Source organism: Pelophylax lessonae (genome assembly GCF_965119305.1).
Source record: "Pelophylax lessonae genome assembly, chromosome: 13".
NCBI lineage: Eukaryota > Metazoa > Chordata > Amphibia > Anura > Ranidae > Pelophylax > Pelophylax lessonae.
In genome coordinates, this window is record NC_138780.1 from 189,510,884 (window position 1) to 189,529,133 (window position 18,250).

General features: G+C 48.0%; 1 protein-coding gene across 5 annotated transcripts in view; it reads right to left on the reverse strand.

Annotated features, from left to right (window-relative positions):
- Positions 1 to 18,250, reverse strand: part of FOXN3 (forkhead box N3) — a 312,655-nt gene that overhangs the window by 6,018 nt on the left and 288,387 nt on the right. For 4 of the 5 annotated variants that reach the window (XM_082242797.1, XM_082242799.1, XM_082242800.1 and 1 more), the window contains exon 5: positions 16,717 to 16,782. The exons of the other annotated variant lie outside the window; for it this stretch is intronic. In XM_082242797.1, the coding sequence (XP_082098923.1) occupies positions 16,717 to 16,782 (66 nt within the window). The remainder of the gene's footprint in view (positions 1 to 16,716; positions 16,783 to 18,250) is intronic. 5 annotated transcript variants of the gene reach the window in all.

The following is an 18,250-nucleotide window of genomic DNA, read 5'->3' on the forward strand; positions in this document are numbered from 1 at the left end:
AGGGCACATGCATGAATCAGATACTAAACACAGAAGTAAAAGAATCACATTTTATTAATTACATGATAAAAACAAAACATTTAAAATAGAAAAAGACTGACCCATCTAGCATGGGATTCAGCCTAATCATAGGCCGGTCAGAGCCCCTTATACAAAGCTCCCCCCTTCATAAAGTCTCCCCCATCACATCAGAGATTATCCAATCACATTAGAGCCCACCCCAAACAGAGGATCCCCTCATCACATCAGAGGACACCCCTGTCAAATCAGAGCCCTGCCAATAACATGAGCCCCTCCCCCTTTATAAAGTCTCCCCCATCACATAGGAGTCCCCCGTCACATCAGAGATTATCCAATCACATTAGAGCCCACCCCAAACAGAGGATCCCCTCATCACATCAGAGGACACCCCTGTCAAATCAGAGCCCCCCCTCCCAATCACATGAGCCCCCCTTTATAAAGTCTCCCCTATCACACAGGAGTCTTTCAATTGCAAAGCCCCCCATCACATCAAAGATTCCCCCAATCACATCAGAGCCCACCCCCAATCAGAGCATCCCCTCATCACATCAGAGGATGCCCCCATCAAATCAGAGCCCCCCCCCCAAAAAAAAACATCGGAGCCCCTTATACATGAGCCCCCCCCCCCTTTATAAAGTCTCCCCTAACACACAGGAGTCTCCAATTGCAAAGTCCCCCATCACATCAGAGATTCCCCCAATCACATCAGAGCCCACCCCCAATCAGAGCATCCCCTCATCACATCAGAGGATGCCCCTGTTAAATCAAAGCGCCCCTCCCATCACATCAGAGCCCCTTATACATGGGAGCCCCCCCATTATAAAGTCTCCCCTATCACACAGGCGTCTCCAATTGCAAAGCCCCCCCATCACATCAGAGATTCCCCCAGTCACATCAGAGCCCTCCCCCAATCAGAGCATACCCTCATCACATCGGAGGATGCCCCTGTTAAATCAAAGCCCCCCCCATCACATCAGAGCCCCTTATACATGGGAGCCCCCCCTTTATAAAGTCTCCCCTATCACACAGGCGTCTCCAATTGCAAAGCCCCCCCATCACATCAGAGATTCCCCCAATCACATCAGAGCCCTTCCCCAATCAGAGCATACCCTCATCACATCGGAGGATGCCCCTGTTAAATCAAAGCCCCCCCCTATCACATCAGAGCCCCTTATACATGAGAGCTCCTCAAAGTCTCCCCATCACATAAAAGTCACCCAATCACAAAGCCCCCCCCCCCATTACAAGAGAGCCCCCCATCACATCAGAGGTTCCCCCAATCACACCAAAGCCCACCCCCTCCACATCAAATCATAGTTCCTCCATCACATCAGAGCCCTTTATTATAACATCAACCCCCTATATGTGAGAACCCCACTTCATATAACCCCCCACCCCCATCACATAAGAGTCCCTCATTTGCAAAGCCCCCCCCATCACTTCAGAGACCCCCATCACAGAGTCTCCCTTGACAAAGTCCCATTCCCCCCCATTCCAGGGCCCGCTTGTACCATCAGAACCCCACTTTACAGCCACAGCAGCATGGCAGTGAATGGAGGAGAAGGTCTGGGTGTAGGTGACCTTCTGTCCTCTCCCGAATGCTGGGGGGCAGCCCTGCGTGACTTCGCCCTGGATCAGTGAAATGTGTTGCCCTGGTGCGGACAGGCCAGCTAACAGCGCCAGAACAATAAATCATGGCCCTAGAACAGTGATGGCCAACCTTGGCACTCCAGATGTTTTGGAACTCCATTTTCAACTACACTGCAGTGCATGCGCATCATGGAAGATGTAGTTCCAAAAAATCTGGGATGCCAAGGTTGGCCATCACTGCTCTAGGACATCATTGGTTGGTGGCCATCCCATGGCAACCCATTAAAAATAGGAGTCAAATGGTGTCCTAGATGAGTGGCACCCCAGATGAACCCGAATGGCCCCTCAGTAGAGAAACAGCCGCACTCTGTGATCAGACTTCAACCCATTGTAACACACATTTGGATAATATTCCCTGTAAGACGTTGCTATGAGCTGAGCTATGTATGAAATATTCAGTGGAGAGCCGTGACGCTGTCCCCAGTAAATTGATTTAAAGTGTTTGTCCAGCGCTTAATGCGTGCGCCGGCGATCCCTGCTCTCCAGCTGAAGCCATGCCAGCAGATATCAGCGGCGTATTTACTCGTTACGAGGCGGAACGCAGATAAGGAGCGCCAGCTCATGCCTCCAGTATTTTTATGAGTCGTGCCGAAACACAATTCAGGTGTTAAAATGTGCGCGATTATACGTCCCGCCGTATCTGCCATCTCCCTGATGGAGTAAAGTGCTCCGTAATTGAAATTCTTATTAGCCTTATCAGAGGACGCGGGAAATTTTCCATCTCTAATCGACCAGGGGCTCGACTTACCGCAACACACGGGAAGGCGTAACCTTTACAATATAATCTGCCTACAGACTAACAATATCATAGCGATATCCTCACCGTCAGATGTGACACCAATTGTATATCCGTGACTTAAAGCGGAACTTCATTCTCTCAAACAATGACTATTTCTAATCCTCATGCGGCTAGCATTAGTAAATAGTCAAGTATATCAGATTTGCCTGTTTGCAACTTTTTTCTATTAAATTTTATTACTTCCTAGTTTCCATGCCTAGGCAAATGATGGCATACATCCCAGGAGTCTTCAGGAGGGGAGGTGGGGTTTTCTTAGGTAAACACACCCTTCTGCCTGCATGCCTGAACTAAGGGCAGATGGACTTCAGGAAGAAAATGCTGCATAAATCATCTGCCCTTACTCAAGATGGCCACGGCCAAAAATGCTAGGGGCTTCCAGTAACCCCTTGCACTCCCGGGCTACCAGAGAGCCTCCGCACTCCCGGGCTACCAGTGAGCCCCCTGCACTCCCGGGCTACCAGGGACCCCACCCTGCACTCCCGGGCTACCAGTGAGCCCCCTGCACTCCCGGGCTACCAGGGACCCCACCCTGCACTCCCGGGCTTCCAGGGACCCCACCCTGCACTCCCGGGCTTCCAGGGACCCCACCCTGCACTCCCGGGCTTCCAGGGACCCCACCCTGCACTCCCAGGCTTCCAGGGACCCCTCCCCTGCACTCCCGGGCTTCCAGGGACCCCTTCCCTGCACTTCGGGGCTTCCAGGGACCCCCTCCTCCTGCACTCCCGGGCTTCCAGGGACCCCCCCGCATCCCCGGGCTACCATTGAGCCCTTGGACTCCCGGGTTTCCAGTTGCCCCATGCACTCCCGGGCTTCCAGAGGCCCACTGCGCTTCCAGTGGCTCACTGCACTCCTGGGCTTCCAGTGGCCCACTGCACTCCTGGGCTTCCAGTGGCCCACTGCACTCCTGGGCTTCCAGTGGCCCACTGCACTCCTGGGCTTCCAGTGGCCCACTGCACTCCTGGGCTTCCAGTGGCCCACTGCACTCCTGGGCTTCCAGTGGCCCCCTGCACTCCTGGGCTTCCAGTGGCCCCCTGCACTCCTGGGCTTCCAGTGGCCCCCTGCACTCCTGGGCTTCCAGTGGCCCCCTGCACTCCTGGGCTTCCAGTGGCCCCCTGCACTCCCGGGACCCCTGAATCTCCAGTGACCTCATTGCTCTTGTGACTGTGTCCCTTATGCACTCCAATGACTACTGTGTCTACAACAACCCCCAGTGGCCCCGTATCCTCCCAGATATCCTGCGTCACCCTGTGATCTCTGGGACTTTCGAGTATTCTGAGCATCTGGACTGTGCTTTTCCCTGTGGATATGGACCCCCACCCATGACATTGAAGAGATTTCCTCTCATGTCCTATATGATCTTCGTCATCAAACCTCTACAAAAAAGTATTATCGATCCCAAAAAAAAAAAAAAAAAAAGATGAAAAAATTCACTTGTCAATGATTGGGCCTTGGCGGTAGGATTCTCATCAAGAGAGATTACCTCTGACTGGCGGGTGTAGGGTTGGGGGCGCAGATCCCCAGGACTCAGGATGTCAGGAGGTGCAGAATTATGCAGGAAAACAATGACAAATTCGGAATAGGTTTGGTTATATGATATGGTTGACCACTGAAGCCGACTTTTTGTCAGAGCTGCCACCGTCTCTGGTAAGACGCCACGTGATGGCGAACGCTACGATGAGAACGGTCTCCACTGTGGCTAAAATAGAACATTACCCGCACAGCGCGGAATCCACACGCACACACCTCGGCGAACGCTGAGCTTCAGCACGAGCCGACAGCGCCGGGAATCAGACTGCAGTGTTTTCGCTAAACACGAACGGCTGATCAAAATATTGAACTTCTTTCCAATGATTCTCGGTGCGGTGACAGCTGTTCCTGAATAATTTACCAGCAGCTCCTTCTACTTCCCTGTCGCTTGCAGACACAAGGAATCCGCCATCTGTATTGTAACCGGCAGTGGGAGCCGCATCCGAATCAGAACCGCCGCTGCGCTGCAGTGACATGAATGGCGCACGGCACAGGACAAGCATCTAAAACTTCTCTCTGATCACGCTACAATGACCTCAGATCAATCTGGTCACAGATCCTACACACCTAAAAAATTTGAAGGTCTTCATCCCCAAAATAGTGAAATGTTAAAAAGGGGATATAGGACAAAACTCTCATTTTTTTTTGCATTTGAAAATTATCTTAACAAATTTCACAAGCATTCATCCAACCACAACAATTTATCCCCATACTTGTCAAATATACCCTATATACTCGAGTATAAGCCAACCCGATTATATAAGCCGAGGCACCTAATTTTACCACAAAAAACTGGGAAAACCTTTTGACTCGAGTATAAGCCTAGGGTGGGAACTGCAGCAGCTACTGGACCCAACTGGACCACCACGAGACCCAAAACAGGGGCTGCGGGCATGGTGCAGGAGCTGTGGACATGGTACAGGAGATGCAGGGCTGTGGACATGGTACAGGAGATGGTTCAGGCATGGCACAGGAGATGGTACAGGCATGGCACATGAGATGGTACAGGCATGGCACATGAGATGGTACAGGCATGGCACATGAGATGGTACAGGCATGGCACAGGAGATGGTACAGGCATGGCACAGGAGATGGTACAGGCATGGCACAGGAGATGGTACAGGCATGGCACAGGAGATGGTTCAGGCATGGCACAGGAGATGGTTCAGGCATGGCACAGGAGATGGTTCAGGCATGGCACAGGAGATGGTTCAGGCATGGCACAGGAGATGGTTCAGGCATGGCACAGGAGATGGTACAAGCATGGCACAGGAGATGGTACAGGCATGGCACAGGAGATGGTACAGGCATGGCACAGGAGATGGTACAGGCATGGCACAGGAGACGGTACAGGCATGGCACAGGAGATGGTACAGGCATGGCACATGAGATGGTACAGGCATGGCGCAGGAGATGGTACAGGCATGGCGCAGGAGATGGTACAGGCATGGCACATGAGATGGTACAGGCATGGCGCAGGAGATGGTACAGGCATGGCGCAGGAGATGGTACAGGCATGGCGCAGGAGATGGTACAGGCATGGCGCAGGAGATGGTACAGGCATGGCGCAGGAGATGGTACAGGAGATGCAGTGCTGCGGGCATGGTACAGGAGGAGTCTCACTTACATTTCCGCCTTACGTTTAAAAATGGCGCCACCCGGCGCCAACACGTCACCGCGCATGCGCCGTTTGCCCGGGAACAGCTGAACAGGTACGGGCTTTCCCGAGTGGTGGCGGCACATGCACACCGACCGGGGAAAAGGTAAGTGAGACTTTGACTCAAGCCTAAGCCGAGGGGGGCTTTTTCAACATAAAAAAAAACATGTATATACTCGAGTATATACGGTTATTATTTCCTTTGATCGACATCTCCATCTACAGCCGTGGCCAAAAGTTTTGAGAATGACACAAATATTAATTTTCACAAAGTCTGCTGCTTCAGTGTTTTTAAATGTTTTCGTCAGATGTTACTATGGGATACTGAAGTATAATCCCAAGCATTTCATAAGCGTCAAAGGCTTTTATTGACAATTACATGAAGTTTATGCAAAGAGTCAATATTTGCAGTGTTGACCCTTCTTTTGCAAGACTTCTATAATTCACCCTGGCATGCTGTCAGTCATCTTCTGGACCACATCAAGGACTGATGGCGGGCCCATTCTTGGGTAATCAATGCTTGGAGTTTGCCAGAGTTTCTGGAGTTTATTTGTTTACCCGCCTCTTGAAGATTGACCACACGTTCTCAATGAGATTAAGGTCTGGGGAGTTTCCTGGCCATGGACCCAAAATTTCGATGTTTTGTTCTCCAAGCCACTTAGTTATCACTTTTGCCTTATGGCAAGGTGCTCCATCATGCTGGAAAAGGCATTGTTCCTCACCAAACTGTTCTTGGATGGTTGGGACATACAAATTTGAGACAATTGCCATTTTATTCCCTGTGATCTCTGTTAATATTGTTTGGGGGTTCTAAGTAATTTTCTAGCAAAAAATATTAAAGCGGAGTTCCAGCCTCAAAATCGAAAAAAATTTGATTTTGGGCTATCCGCTTGCTGAGGGCCACCTGAAAAAGAAATGGATGCTCCCAATTTTTTTTTTTGGTCACTTACCTTGATATTGAAGAAAATATACTCACCTTCCTTCCACTTCCTCCCTCTGCGGCCGCGCCGTCACTTCCAGTTTGCGATGACTCCTGGGAGCTGAACGTCATCGCTCCCAGGAGTCAATGCGCCAGCACCGGCCCCGCTCGTTACTTCCGGTGCAGGCGCGGCATTCCCTGCTAAACAGCTTCTGGGCATGCCCAGAAGTTGTGCAGGGATGACGCGCCTGCACCGGAACTGATGAGCGGGGCCGGTGCAGTGCATTGTGGGACTCCGACGTCACCGAAGAGGCCGCAGAAGAGGACGCGCTGGCTTCAGCTGCCCACACCTGAGGTGGCAGCGCTGGAGAAGAACTTTTCAAGGTAAGTATTTCTTCTTACAGGTAAGTGCAACCCGGGACAGTACAGAGGCTATCCATTGTGGAATGTACTAGCCCTGACTGTCCCGGGGGTATTTTTATCTAAATGTGACCCCCGAGGCCGGAACTCCGCTTTAAAAACTTGTAAGCAAAAAGTGCCAGAAAAAGTCTGGTCTGCAAGTAAACCACTTTTAGCTCTATCAGACATAAAGAAAGAAAAAACTGGTATGCCAAAGTTGTCAAGGATCCAGTGCTGTATTTTGGCCTAGGCCGACAAGGCCCAGGCCTAGGGCGGCACTTTGCAGGGGGGCGTCAAAAAAGCCCTCTATTGGCCACTAGTTGCTAGAGCTGCCTCTCTCATCCCCCTACCCTCTCTCTCTTTCTCATCCCCCCTCTCTCTCTCTTTCATCCCCCACCTCTCTGTTTCTCACCCCCCTCTCTCTCAGTCTCTAATCCCCTCTGTCATCTCCCCTTTTCTCTCACCCCCTCTCTCTCTCTCATCACCCCTTTCTCTCACACCCCCTCTCTCACCCCCCCCTCTCTCGGTCTCTAATCCCCTCTGTCATCTCCTCCTTTCTCTCACCCCCTCTCTCTTTCTCACCCCCCTCTCTCTCATCCTCCTCTCTCTTTCTCATCTGCCCCTCTCTCTCTCATCCCCCCTCTCTCTCTCCCTCCTTCACCCACCCCCCTCTCTCTCTCTCTCCCACGCCCTCTCACCCCCCCCCTTCTCGTGAGATCTCAAGGGTTCATGCTGGGACTTGTAGTCCTTCAATTTTGGAGGGAGTCACATCCATTAAAAGGGAAGGAGTGGGGCAAGTTTACATAGGGGGGGGGGGGGGCGCCCAATTTTAGCCTTGCCTAGGGCAGCACAAAACTAAAATACACCACGGCAAGGATCCCAGAAAGACTCACAAACAGGGGACAGCAAGAAAAAATATTATGGTTTGTTAACTTGCTTGATTCACTCGGGTCTATTGCGTTTTCCAAGTTCATTTATTCTTCAAGTGAAAAGAAACTTTTTCCAGTAGCAAGGAACCATTAGCATGACAAAGACACGGAAATCTGAAGACAATGCCGATATTGCCGTTGGCCTGTAGAGCTCCAAGCAGATGATCTTCCCTGTTCTCCTCCCGTCAGTTCTCCGGTCTGATCGTTTTGTAAGATATCCTTGAAGTGGGAGCCGCTCTCCGGCTATATTTAGAAGGACCGATCGATGTCTAATTAGCTAAAGTGGGAGAAGAAACCACAATTTATAAAGTAAGCGCTGTCCCTGCCCGGCTGACTCTGCTCGCCGTGGACTCGGCTCATTCGGATGTGCGGTGCGGTCTCCCTTGTCAGAACCAATCAGACCTCAAGGGGAGGATCAATAACTTCTCCGCAAACTGTGCCAGCCGCCATTAATTCAGCCAGCTGTTTTGTACTCTGTACCAACGCAAAGCCAATCGATTCGCCAGGATGCTGAGACAACCCTACAGCTCGGGGTACCGAGATTTGTGCAGGGTGACAACCTGCTACAGTACAGTGAGTGAGCGTTGTCACCCTAGGACAGGAAGTGTGTTACTGGCAGGATCAACAGGAGAAAAGAAAGAAAAAAAAAGCCTGAAAAAAGGAAAACAAATGTAGCCATCATATCTAAGGACGAGTAAGCTGCGATAGATTATATTTTTCTCTATACATAGAAATAAACAAACTTTAAATTTGGGAAAGGGCTTTAGAAAGTGCTGCTGATGTTCCATTTAAACAAAATGAATCAATCAATAATACCTCCTCTGTTATACACTACAAACTGAAGTAATTTAGGTTAACACATTGTGTCAGCATTCTGACAGCTGTCGCAAAAAATACCCAAAAATGTGTTTATTATTGTTTATTTCCTTTGATCATTAGCTCCATCTAGTGGCCATATTGCAATATGTTGCATATTGCATGAAGGCCAATAGATGGAGCGGAAGATCATATCAAATAAACAAAATAGACACATTATAGGGATTATCTGTGGTGGCTGTGTTACTGCGGACACATCTGAACAGAGTGTGTGTGTGTGTGTGTGTGTGTATATATATATATATATATAAAAATTATATATACACACACACATTAATATATTACACACACATTATATATATATATATATATAATGGGGGAGAAGCATTTCCTCAGTCTCCCCTCCCCCTTTGACCAGGCTGACATGATGTCATTCTGCTGCAGGCAAGGGGAAGCATTTTCTCAGTCTCCCACCCCTCTTTGATCAGGTGTAATCACTCTGCTGCAGGCAGGAGGAAGCATGTCCTCAGTTTTCCCTCCCCCTTTGACCAGGCTAAGATGATGTAATATCACTGTGCCGCAGGAGGAGGCATTTCCTCAGTCTCCAGGCAGGACGAAGCATTTCAACAGTCTCCCCTCCCCCTTTGACGAGGCTGAGATGAAATCCCCTGTCTGCTGCAGACAGGAGGAAGCATTTCACCAGTCTTCACCCCCCCCCTTCCCCCCTGACCAGGCTGAGATGAAGTCAACTGTCTGCTGCAGACAGGAGGAAGCATTTCTGCAGTCTCCCCTACCCCAGTGATCAGGCAGCAACATTGCAACTTTGTAGCAAGTCATAATGTGAGATGCTGTAGTTGAGGCCGATCATTATAGTTTCCACTATAAGCCCTTGTTCACATTGAATGTGGCTTTGAAATCGTGCGACTTCATCTGAAATCACAATTTCAAAGCTGCATGTCGGTGCGACTTCAGGGTGCAGCTTCACGCACAGATGTCTATGCAAGTCACACCCGAAATCGCCCTGTCAATTTGCATGACAAGTCACTCCAATGTGAACGATTGCTTAGGATCCTCTAAGGATCTTGCAAATAGCAGCAGCCACAACAACCAATCAGGATTCAGCATATTCAGTAAACTGATCTCTGATTGGCTGCTATGCATCACTGCCCTTGTAGCATTACTGAACAATCCTGACCGCTTCCCAAGCGTCTGACGCAATTATTAAAGTGCCCATTTTCGGCTCCTGTGGCGCTGACGAGGACCCGCCTACAAACCAGTTCAGCGACTTAACAAGGGAGCTCAATAAAAATTACTAAACGCCATTTACAACGAGAAGTTTAAATACATCAATCCAGCCAGCGATCCGCCGTGCAGCTAACAATTACCGGCTTTAGTATATAATTAGCATGAATTATCGCACTCATGTATGTCAGCTGGATCTGTCATGTTATATAAATACAGAACGTTTTATAGAAATAAGGAAGGAAGCTTTCATCGTAATCACCATCCCCTCCCCCCCCCCCACAATTCCCAATAAACTCCTATGGAGAGTCCCCACATGTAAAACACCCCCAACATTCAGCCGTGCGTTCCGGGAAAAAATTAATTCGCGAGCCGGAATGAAAAAGTCGATTTGCCGGGAAACAAATATTTCAACGTTCCAATTTCCAGCGCGGCGTGAAGAAAAATAAAACCCAGGATTAGCTTTCATTCAGCAATACTTCTCTTCATTTAGTTAGCCACTTCACCTCCGGAAGATTTACCCCCCTTCATGACCAGGCCATTTTTTTGCAATATGGCACTGTGTTATTTTAACCGCTTTAGGACTGCCAGCTGTAGGTATACGTCGGCCGCCCGCCTACAGCTAGAGGGCGAGCGCGTGCCGCCGGCAGCGTGCTCCCGCGCCCACTTGGCAGCAGGGAACTCCGATGCACGGGGGCAGGCGGCTCCTATTCCTGCCTGACACCCGCGATCGCTCCCCACTGAGAGAGAAGGACGGTCGGCTGTTGTAAACACAGCCGACCGTTCTTCTCCCTGGAATGATCACAGAGCTCCCGTGATCCTTCTATATAGGATCACAGGTCTCTATGGTCATTCCACAAGCCACGCCCCCCACAGTTAGAAAAACGCCCCTAGGTACACATTTAACCCCTTGATCATCTATACGGTTAACCCCTTCCCAGCCAGTGTCATTATTACAGTAACAGTGAATATTTTTAGCACTGATTACTGTAGTAATGTCACCGGTCCCCCCCAAAAGTGTCAAAAATGTCAGTTAGGGCAGTGGTCCTCAGGGCCCAATAACAGGCCAGGTTTGCAAGATAACTGAAGTACATCCCATGTGATATAATTTGCTGCTCAGTGATTGCAGTACCCCCAAGGTAATACCTAAAATCTGGCCTGTTAGTGGGCCCTGAGGACCGGAGTTGAGGACCACTGAGTTAGTGAACTCAGTGACCACTGAAATAGATTAGTATCTATTTCAAAACCATGGCCATTATTATACCCAGCCCCCATCCTTTCTTCTTGGCCACCATCATGAAGTTTCAAACTTTGGGGCTATGAGAAGACTTTTTGGGGTGTATAAATACACTATATTAACAAAAGATTGTAGACACCCATCAAACCTATATGATCTTGTTGGACATCCCATTCCAAAACCGTGGCTATTATGGATGGCCCAGTACTCCCCCCCCCCCCCCCCAACCCACATGGCCATTAAAACAGAGCTGTCCCCTCCAAGGCCATTAGCATGGAGTTGTCCCCTCCACGGCCATTAGCATGGAGTTGTCCCCTCCACGGCCATTAGCATGGAGTTGTCTCCTCCACAGCCATTAGCATGGAGTTGTCTCCTCCACGGCCATTAGCATGGAGTTGTCTCCTCCATGGCCATTAGTATGGAGTTGTCTCCTCCATGGCCATTAGTATGGAGTTGTCCCCTAGATGGCCATTAGTATGGAGTTGTCCCCTAGATGGCCATTAGTATGGAGTTGTCCCCTAGATGGCCATTAGTATGGAGTTGTCCCCTTCATGGCCATTAGTATGGAGTTATCTCCTCCATGGCTATTAGTATGGAGTTATCTCCTCCATGGCTATTAGTATGGAGTTATCTCCTCCATGGCCATTAGTATGGAATTGTCCCCTCCATGGCCATTAGTATGGAATTGTCCCCTCCATGGCCATTAGTATGGAGTTGTCCCCCTCCTTACCCTTGGCCATTATCATAGCGTTTCTCCACTTTGAGGATACAACAGCCTCCACTCTTCTTGAAGTGTATAAATACACTAGGATTAAAAGGTTGTAGACACCTGATCATCATACATATATGCTCCCTTGTTCGACATTCTATTCTACAACCATTGCCATTCTTATGGAGTTGTCCCCCTATAACCAAAAATTTGGAGTTGCCCCCAGACCCCTCCCATTTTATCCATTGATAGGGAGTTTTCACCTCCATGCCCCCTCCTCCATTTCCCTAGGCCATCATCTTGGAGTTTCCCCACTCCGGCGATCTTCTGGAAAGGCTTTCCACATGATTTCGGTCAGGTACTGATGTTGAATGAGAAGACCTGACACATCAATTTCAAAAGGGGTTTCCCATCCCAATAGTCAATTGTCTTATTCATGGCCAATAATATGGAATTGTCTCGTCCATGGTCATTAATATGGAGCTGTCCCGTCCATGGCCATTAATATTGGATGGTCCCTTCCATTGTCATTAAAACAGAGTTGGCCCCTGCATGGCCAATTGTATGGAGTTTCCCTTTTGATGGCCATTAGTATAGTTTGTAGAAAAGTTGTCCACTCCTTCCCCATTATCAAGAGATTTCTCTACTTTGGGGCTTTAACCAACTCCAATCTTCTGGGAAGACTTATTAAAGTGTATACATTTTTTTTCTTAAAGCCCGTGGTGTGTGAACACACTCGAACTAACACCAGGTGCATAAAATAATAAACACACGCAAACGTGAGAACACAAAAAGTGCACAGGGTGTGCGAATGGTCCACCTCCGAAGAGGACGGACCCTGACATTGATCCCCCGGGGCGCAAGACTCCTGTCAGGGACTGAGGTTCTCACTTTGGTCTGCCCGGCCCAAACCAGGCAAACCCCGTTCTCTGGGAGGACTGCCGAAACAGCCCACCCCAAGCACTAGGTGGGGCTCCCCCGAAGGGAGACCCCATGAGAGAGGGCAAACTAAGCCAGAAGGCCATATCCACCCCCTTCCAAGACTTTCAAGCTAGGCCCAAGGACCCACACCCTACTAATCATGAAAAAGTAAGATAGAAAGTGACAAACGACAAAGAAAAAAAACACAAACACAAGAGTGGGGAAGGGGAAGTGGAGAAGTGCTTTGGTGTCAAGGTGCAAGACCTTGACAGGCCCTTCGGGCAGGAATAAAAAAATTCCTCTGGTCCCGGCCAAAAGGTCCGTCCCTAGAGGCAGGTGCGAAAAAAGTGTGTATGGTGCAGTGACCAAGGTGCCAAAAAATCAAAGTGAGCTCCCCCACCGTGAGAATTAAGGCACCCCTGGGCTGCCACCCCAGGGGCACATACACAACAGGCTTCTTTCGGGTCCCGGCCTTCGACCAGACCAGTGCAGCCCCATCCCTACCAGGAGGCATCAGAACTTAGACGGCTTAGGGAGAGCCTGCCTTCGACTGGGGGACAAGCCTTTTTCAAGGCCAGATTCAACCCAGGAGGAAAAGGCCCTCTTACCAATTACATCCGGGAGCATTACTAACCGGTGGAACTAAGCCGGCTTTCTCGCTCCGTTCAAATTGATAAGAACAGATACTACACTTGATATTAGCCAAAAGGCCGAGAAGCGATTATTACGTGTATAAATACACTATAAGATCAAAAGGTTGTGGACACCCATCTTACCTATATGCTCTCTTGCTGGACATCCCATTCTAAAACCATAGCCATTATTATGGAGTTGTCCCCCAAGACCATTAATAAGGAGTTGTCCCCAGACCCCTCCCCCCTTCCACTATGTCCATTGATATGGAGTTTTCCCCTCCATGGCTAATAATATGGAGTAGTCCCTTCCTTCCCCCTGGCTATTATCACGGTGCTTCTCCACTTTGGGGCTATAACAGCCTCCATTCTTTGGAGAAGGCTTCTCGATGTGTAAAAATACACTATACGATCAAAAGGTTGTGGACACAAGACCATCACACCTATATGCTCGCTTGTTGGATATCGCATTCCAAAACCATGGTCATTATTATGGAGTTTCCCCCCAAAGGCCCTATATATGCAATTGCCCTCAGACTTCTCACTTCCACTATGTCCATTGATATGGAGTTTTCCCCTATGGCCATTAATATGAAGTTGTCCTCTCCCTTACCCAAGGCCATTATGTTGGAGTTTCCCAACTTCAGGGCTATAAAAGCCTCCACTCTTCTGGGAAGATTTTCCACAAGATGTCGGTCAGGTACTGATGTTGGCTAAGAAGACCTGGCTCATCACTTGCATTCCAATTCAAAACCAAAGGAATTCAGTAGGGTTGAGGTTAAGGCTCTCTGTAGGACACTCAGATTCCTCTACACCAAACTGGCCAAACCAAGTCCTTATGGAGCTGGCATTGTACACAGGGGCACAGATACGCTGGTAGGACCTTCTCCAAACTGTTACCAGATGGTTGAAAGAGCATGATGGTCTACAGTGTTTTTGTATGTTGTAGGATTACGAGCCCCCTTCACTGGGGACATGTGAACTCCATCATTTGGAGGGAGGCTTACATCACTTTGGTCATATAGTGTTTATACAAGATATCTGTTAAATGTTTCTTACATATGGTGTATTAGAGAATGAAAGTGGAGACGGCTTAGGAGTCCATAGGGGAGAACTGTGTACTGGGGTACCCAAGACAGTTTCAGGGGAAAAAATGGTATTTCTAGACCTACTTACTTGATCCACCAACATGATCTCTATGAGCTCTAGGCTCCCATATTGGGAACTGTTGTTGACAGGTACAGTGTTAGTATGGAGTGTGCAGTGCACTAATGCAGTGTTAGTATGGAGCATTGCATGTAGCTGTTCCAATTAGTGCTTGGAGCGTCAGCACACAGGAAAGTGATGACCCAAGGAGTGGCTTATAAAGGGGTTTTATTGAAATAAAAGGCACCTACTATATACATCAAAATCTTATATAAACGCATTTCACACCAAATGAGGCTTAAATCTGACCTCCAGCCTTCTCTTCAGTCCTGCACAGTTGTACAGACCCCTCTCCTGGACTCAAATGTCTTACTCTGATTTCACTGCACACTGTGAGCTTCTCACAATATGCATTAGTAGCTTCAGCAAGTCAGATAGAGCCCCCCTCCCCTCATTTCAGGCTTGAGAACACCCAGTATTACCTTACCCTTTTCTTCACAGCCTGACTCTGCCCCTTGCCCATCCTATTCATTAAATTTCAGTTGGAGGTTCAGCATCAAATATGGGTGCTACCTAGGGTGGTCTGCATGCAATTGCTGCCAGCTTAGGAATGCTCACTCCTCCAGACTGACACCCGCCCATCAAGGCATTTTGATATTTGCATAAATCCTCCCAAGGGCCAGCACTCTTCTTGCATCAGAGCTGAGGGCTCTTTAGGGGCGTGCTGAGGGCTCTTCAGGGGCGTGCTAAGGGCTCTTCAGGGGCGTGCTAAGGGCTCTTCAGGGGCGTGCTAAGGGCTCTTCAGGGGCGTGCTAAGGGCTCTTCAGGGGCGTGCTAAGGGCTCTTCAGGGGCGTGCTAAGGGCTCTTCAGGGGCGTGCTAAGGGCTCTTCAGGGGCGCGCTAAGGGCTCTTCAGGGGCGCGCTAAGGGCTCTTCAGGGGCGCGCTAAGGGCTCTTCAGGGGCGCGCTAAGGGCTCTTCAGGGTCACACAGAGGGCTCTTCAGGGTCACACAGAGGGCTCTGTGCTTCTCTATCCAATGCAGGCAGATCATGACTGATAGGATGGGTCATCAGGGTGGTGTCCACAGCTTCCTGAGAACATCACAGTACCCTGCCAGCCCCTCCCACCAGCCATGAGCTCCCCGCATTGCATAGAGAAGTGCAGAGACCCAACAATGACATCACTGACACTAAAATATGGTATTGAAAATAGAAAGGTCTTATTTAAACATTTAATGAAGGGGGAGGGGCAACCACGAAAGGCAAAATAGAAGCTTTATTGTAAAGCATAAGGACTTGACGCGTTTCACACCAAATTATGCTTAACCTCTTGCTGCCCTTGCAATGCAAAGATGGTAGGCTTTAATGTCCACACACATTCATCCATGAGTTGCAGACCTTTCTGTGCTACCAGTACACACACAGGGCGCTCCCAGCACAGTGACCGAGCTGTCAAGGACTGTTCTCAGTCTCTACTAATGATCAGGAGCTGGAGGGACCTGCTAACGATCATGTGATCAGATGGTCCTTCCCCCCCCCCCCCCCCCCAGGCATAAAGACCTTGGTAAAGGGACACTGGGGTTGGGTGGGAAGAGGTTAATTACGGTCTTATGATAAAGTGTAGTGTGAAACGCGTCAACACAGTGACTGAGCTGTCAAGGACTGTTCTCAGTCTCTACTAATGATCAGGAGACAGAGGGACCTGCTAACGATCCTGTGACCACTGTGACAGCCAATCACAGTGGCCAAGTGATCAGCTGGTCCTTTCCGCCCCCCAGGCATATAGACCTTGGTAAAGGGACGCTGGGGTTGGGTGGGAAGAGGTTAATTACAGTCTTATGATAAAGTGTAGTGTGAAACGCGTCAAGCATTAAGCTAAGATCCAATGTATAGGCGTCTTGCATTCCAATAAAATCCCCAACATTCCCTGGCAGCTCCCTAGGTCATGTCTTCTGTTACAATGTATCCTTATGGAGAGTGGTACTATGGGGGTGATGCCTGGATTTTCCGATTTCAATTTCCATAGAAACGAAAGTGACGTCACCTACAGAGTGCGAGTTGAGGAGCGTGTGTGTGCGTCTCTACCAATAAGTGTACAGAGGCGTGTACTCACAACCTGCGTGTAAATCATGGGGAGAATTCAAGAGCATCATGGCGCTGGCAGCGGCAACGTCCGGATCTGGAAAAATCAACCAACAGACACGTTACTGAGGATCGATCTCTGCATGGCACACTTATCTCTACGACACGCTCTATGGAAGATCGCACATATCACCCACCACTGTGGCAAGGACGCCATGGAGGACATGGAAGGAAGGCAGACGGCTGGACAGAGAAGCCTCAGACAGACAGGAGGAGGAAGAAGCGAGGATAGGAGACAATTTTTCGATTTATCTCACCCCACCCCGTCGTACTCAGGAGGTCAATCAGGAATTTTATTAAAGAAAAAGGTTTTAGTTTGAAGTAAACCATCACCAGAAAGAATGCCGAAACTGGAATGACGCCAATCAGTTCACTGGGAGCCTGCTGGTGGGCTGGTGATGTCACCGCTTCCTAGTGAACTGATAGGCTGATGAGCGCAGCCGAAAATAATACAATGTTCTACCATAGCTAAAAGTTACATTTATAAAACACAGAAATCTTTTCCAAGTAACAAAATATGTCAAAGTGGCCAACACAGAGATCTAAAGAGACTTACAGGACTAGATTACCGACACCAAATCATCATCATCAATCATTTATTTCTTTAATCATATTGAAATTGGTAACCAATCTGATGCAAATAAAAATATTAAAACACATATAACCACTTCAATACCGGCCAATTTTACCCCCCCCCCCCGTCACACTTTAAATAATAATTGCGCGGTCATGCTACACTGTACCCATGTGACATTTTTATAATTTATAATAATAATTATATTATATTATATATATATATATATATATATATATATATATATATATATATATATATATATATATATACTCCCCCCCCCCCTTCTGATGAACAATAGGGATGGAAGCATTTTTACCTATTTGGATAATGCTTCATATAAAGTCCCAATAGATTTCAATTGATTGTTTTATCAATCAATATATATATATATGTAATTTATAATAGAACTTTTCTTCAGTGGTATTTAATCACCACTGGGTTTTTTCTTTTTACTAAATAAATTTAAAAAGACCCAACATTTTGGAAAAAAAAAAAAAAAAAAAGTTTTTTTGTTTTTGTTATAACATTTTGCAAATAAATAACCTTTATTTGTATATTTAGGCCAAAATGTGTTCTGCTACAATTCTTTGGTAAAAATAACTAAAATCTAGTATATTATTTAGTCTGTAAGAACAAACTATGGGATATATCTGAAAATTGATCAATACTGATATACCAACGGCCTATCTCATTTTTGAGGCCCGAAAATTCCAGGACAGTACCCTTTTGGAAAGTAGACAGTCCCAGGTATTTAGTGAGAGGCATGGCATGTTTTTTGAAGTTTTTTAATTTTTTATTATTATTATAATTAGTTGTAATTCTTTTATTTATTATTATTTTGTCACAATTTTTAGTTTTTTTTTTTTTATACAATTTTTTTTAAAAAGTTTTTTTTACATACTGTCAACAGTGCAGTACACCGTCATCA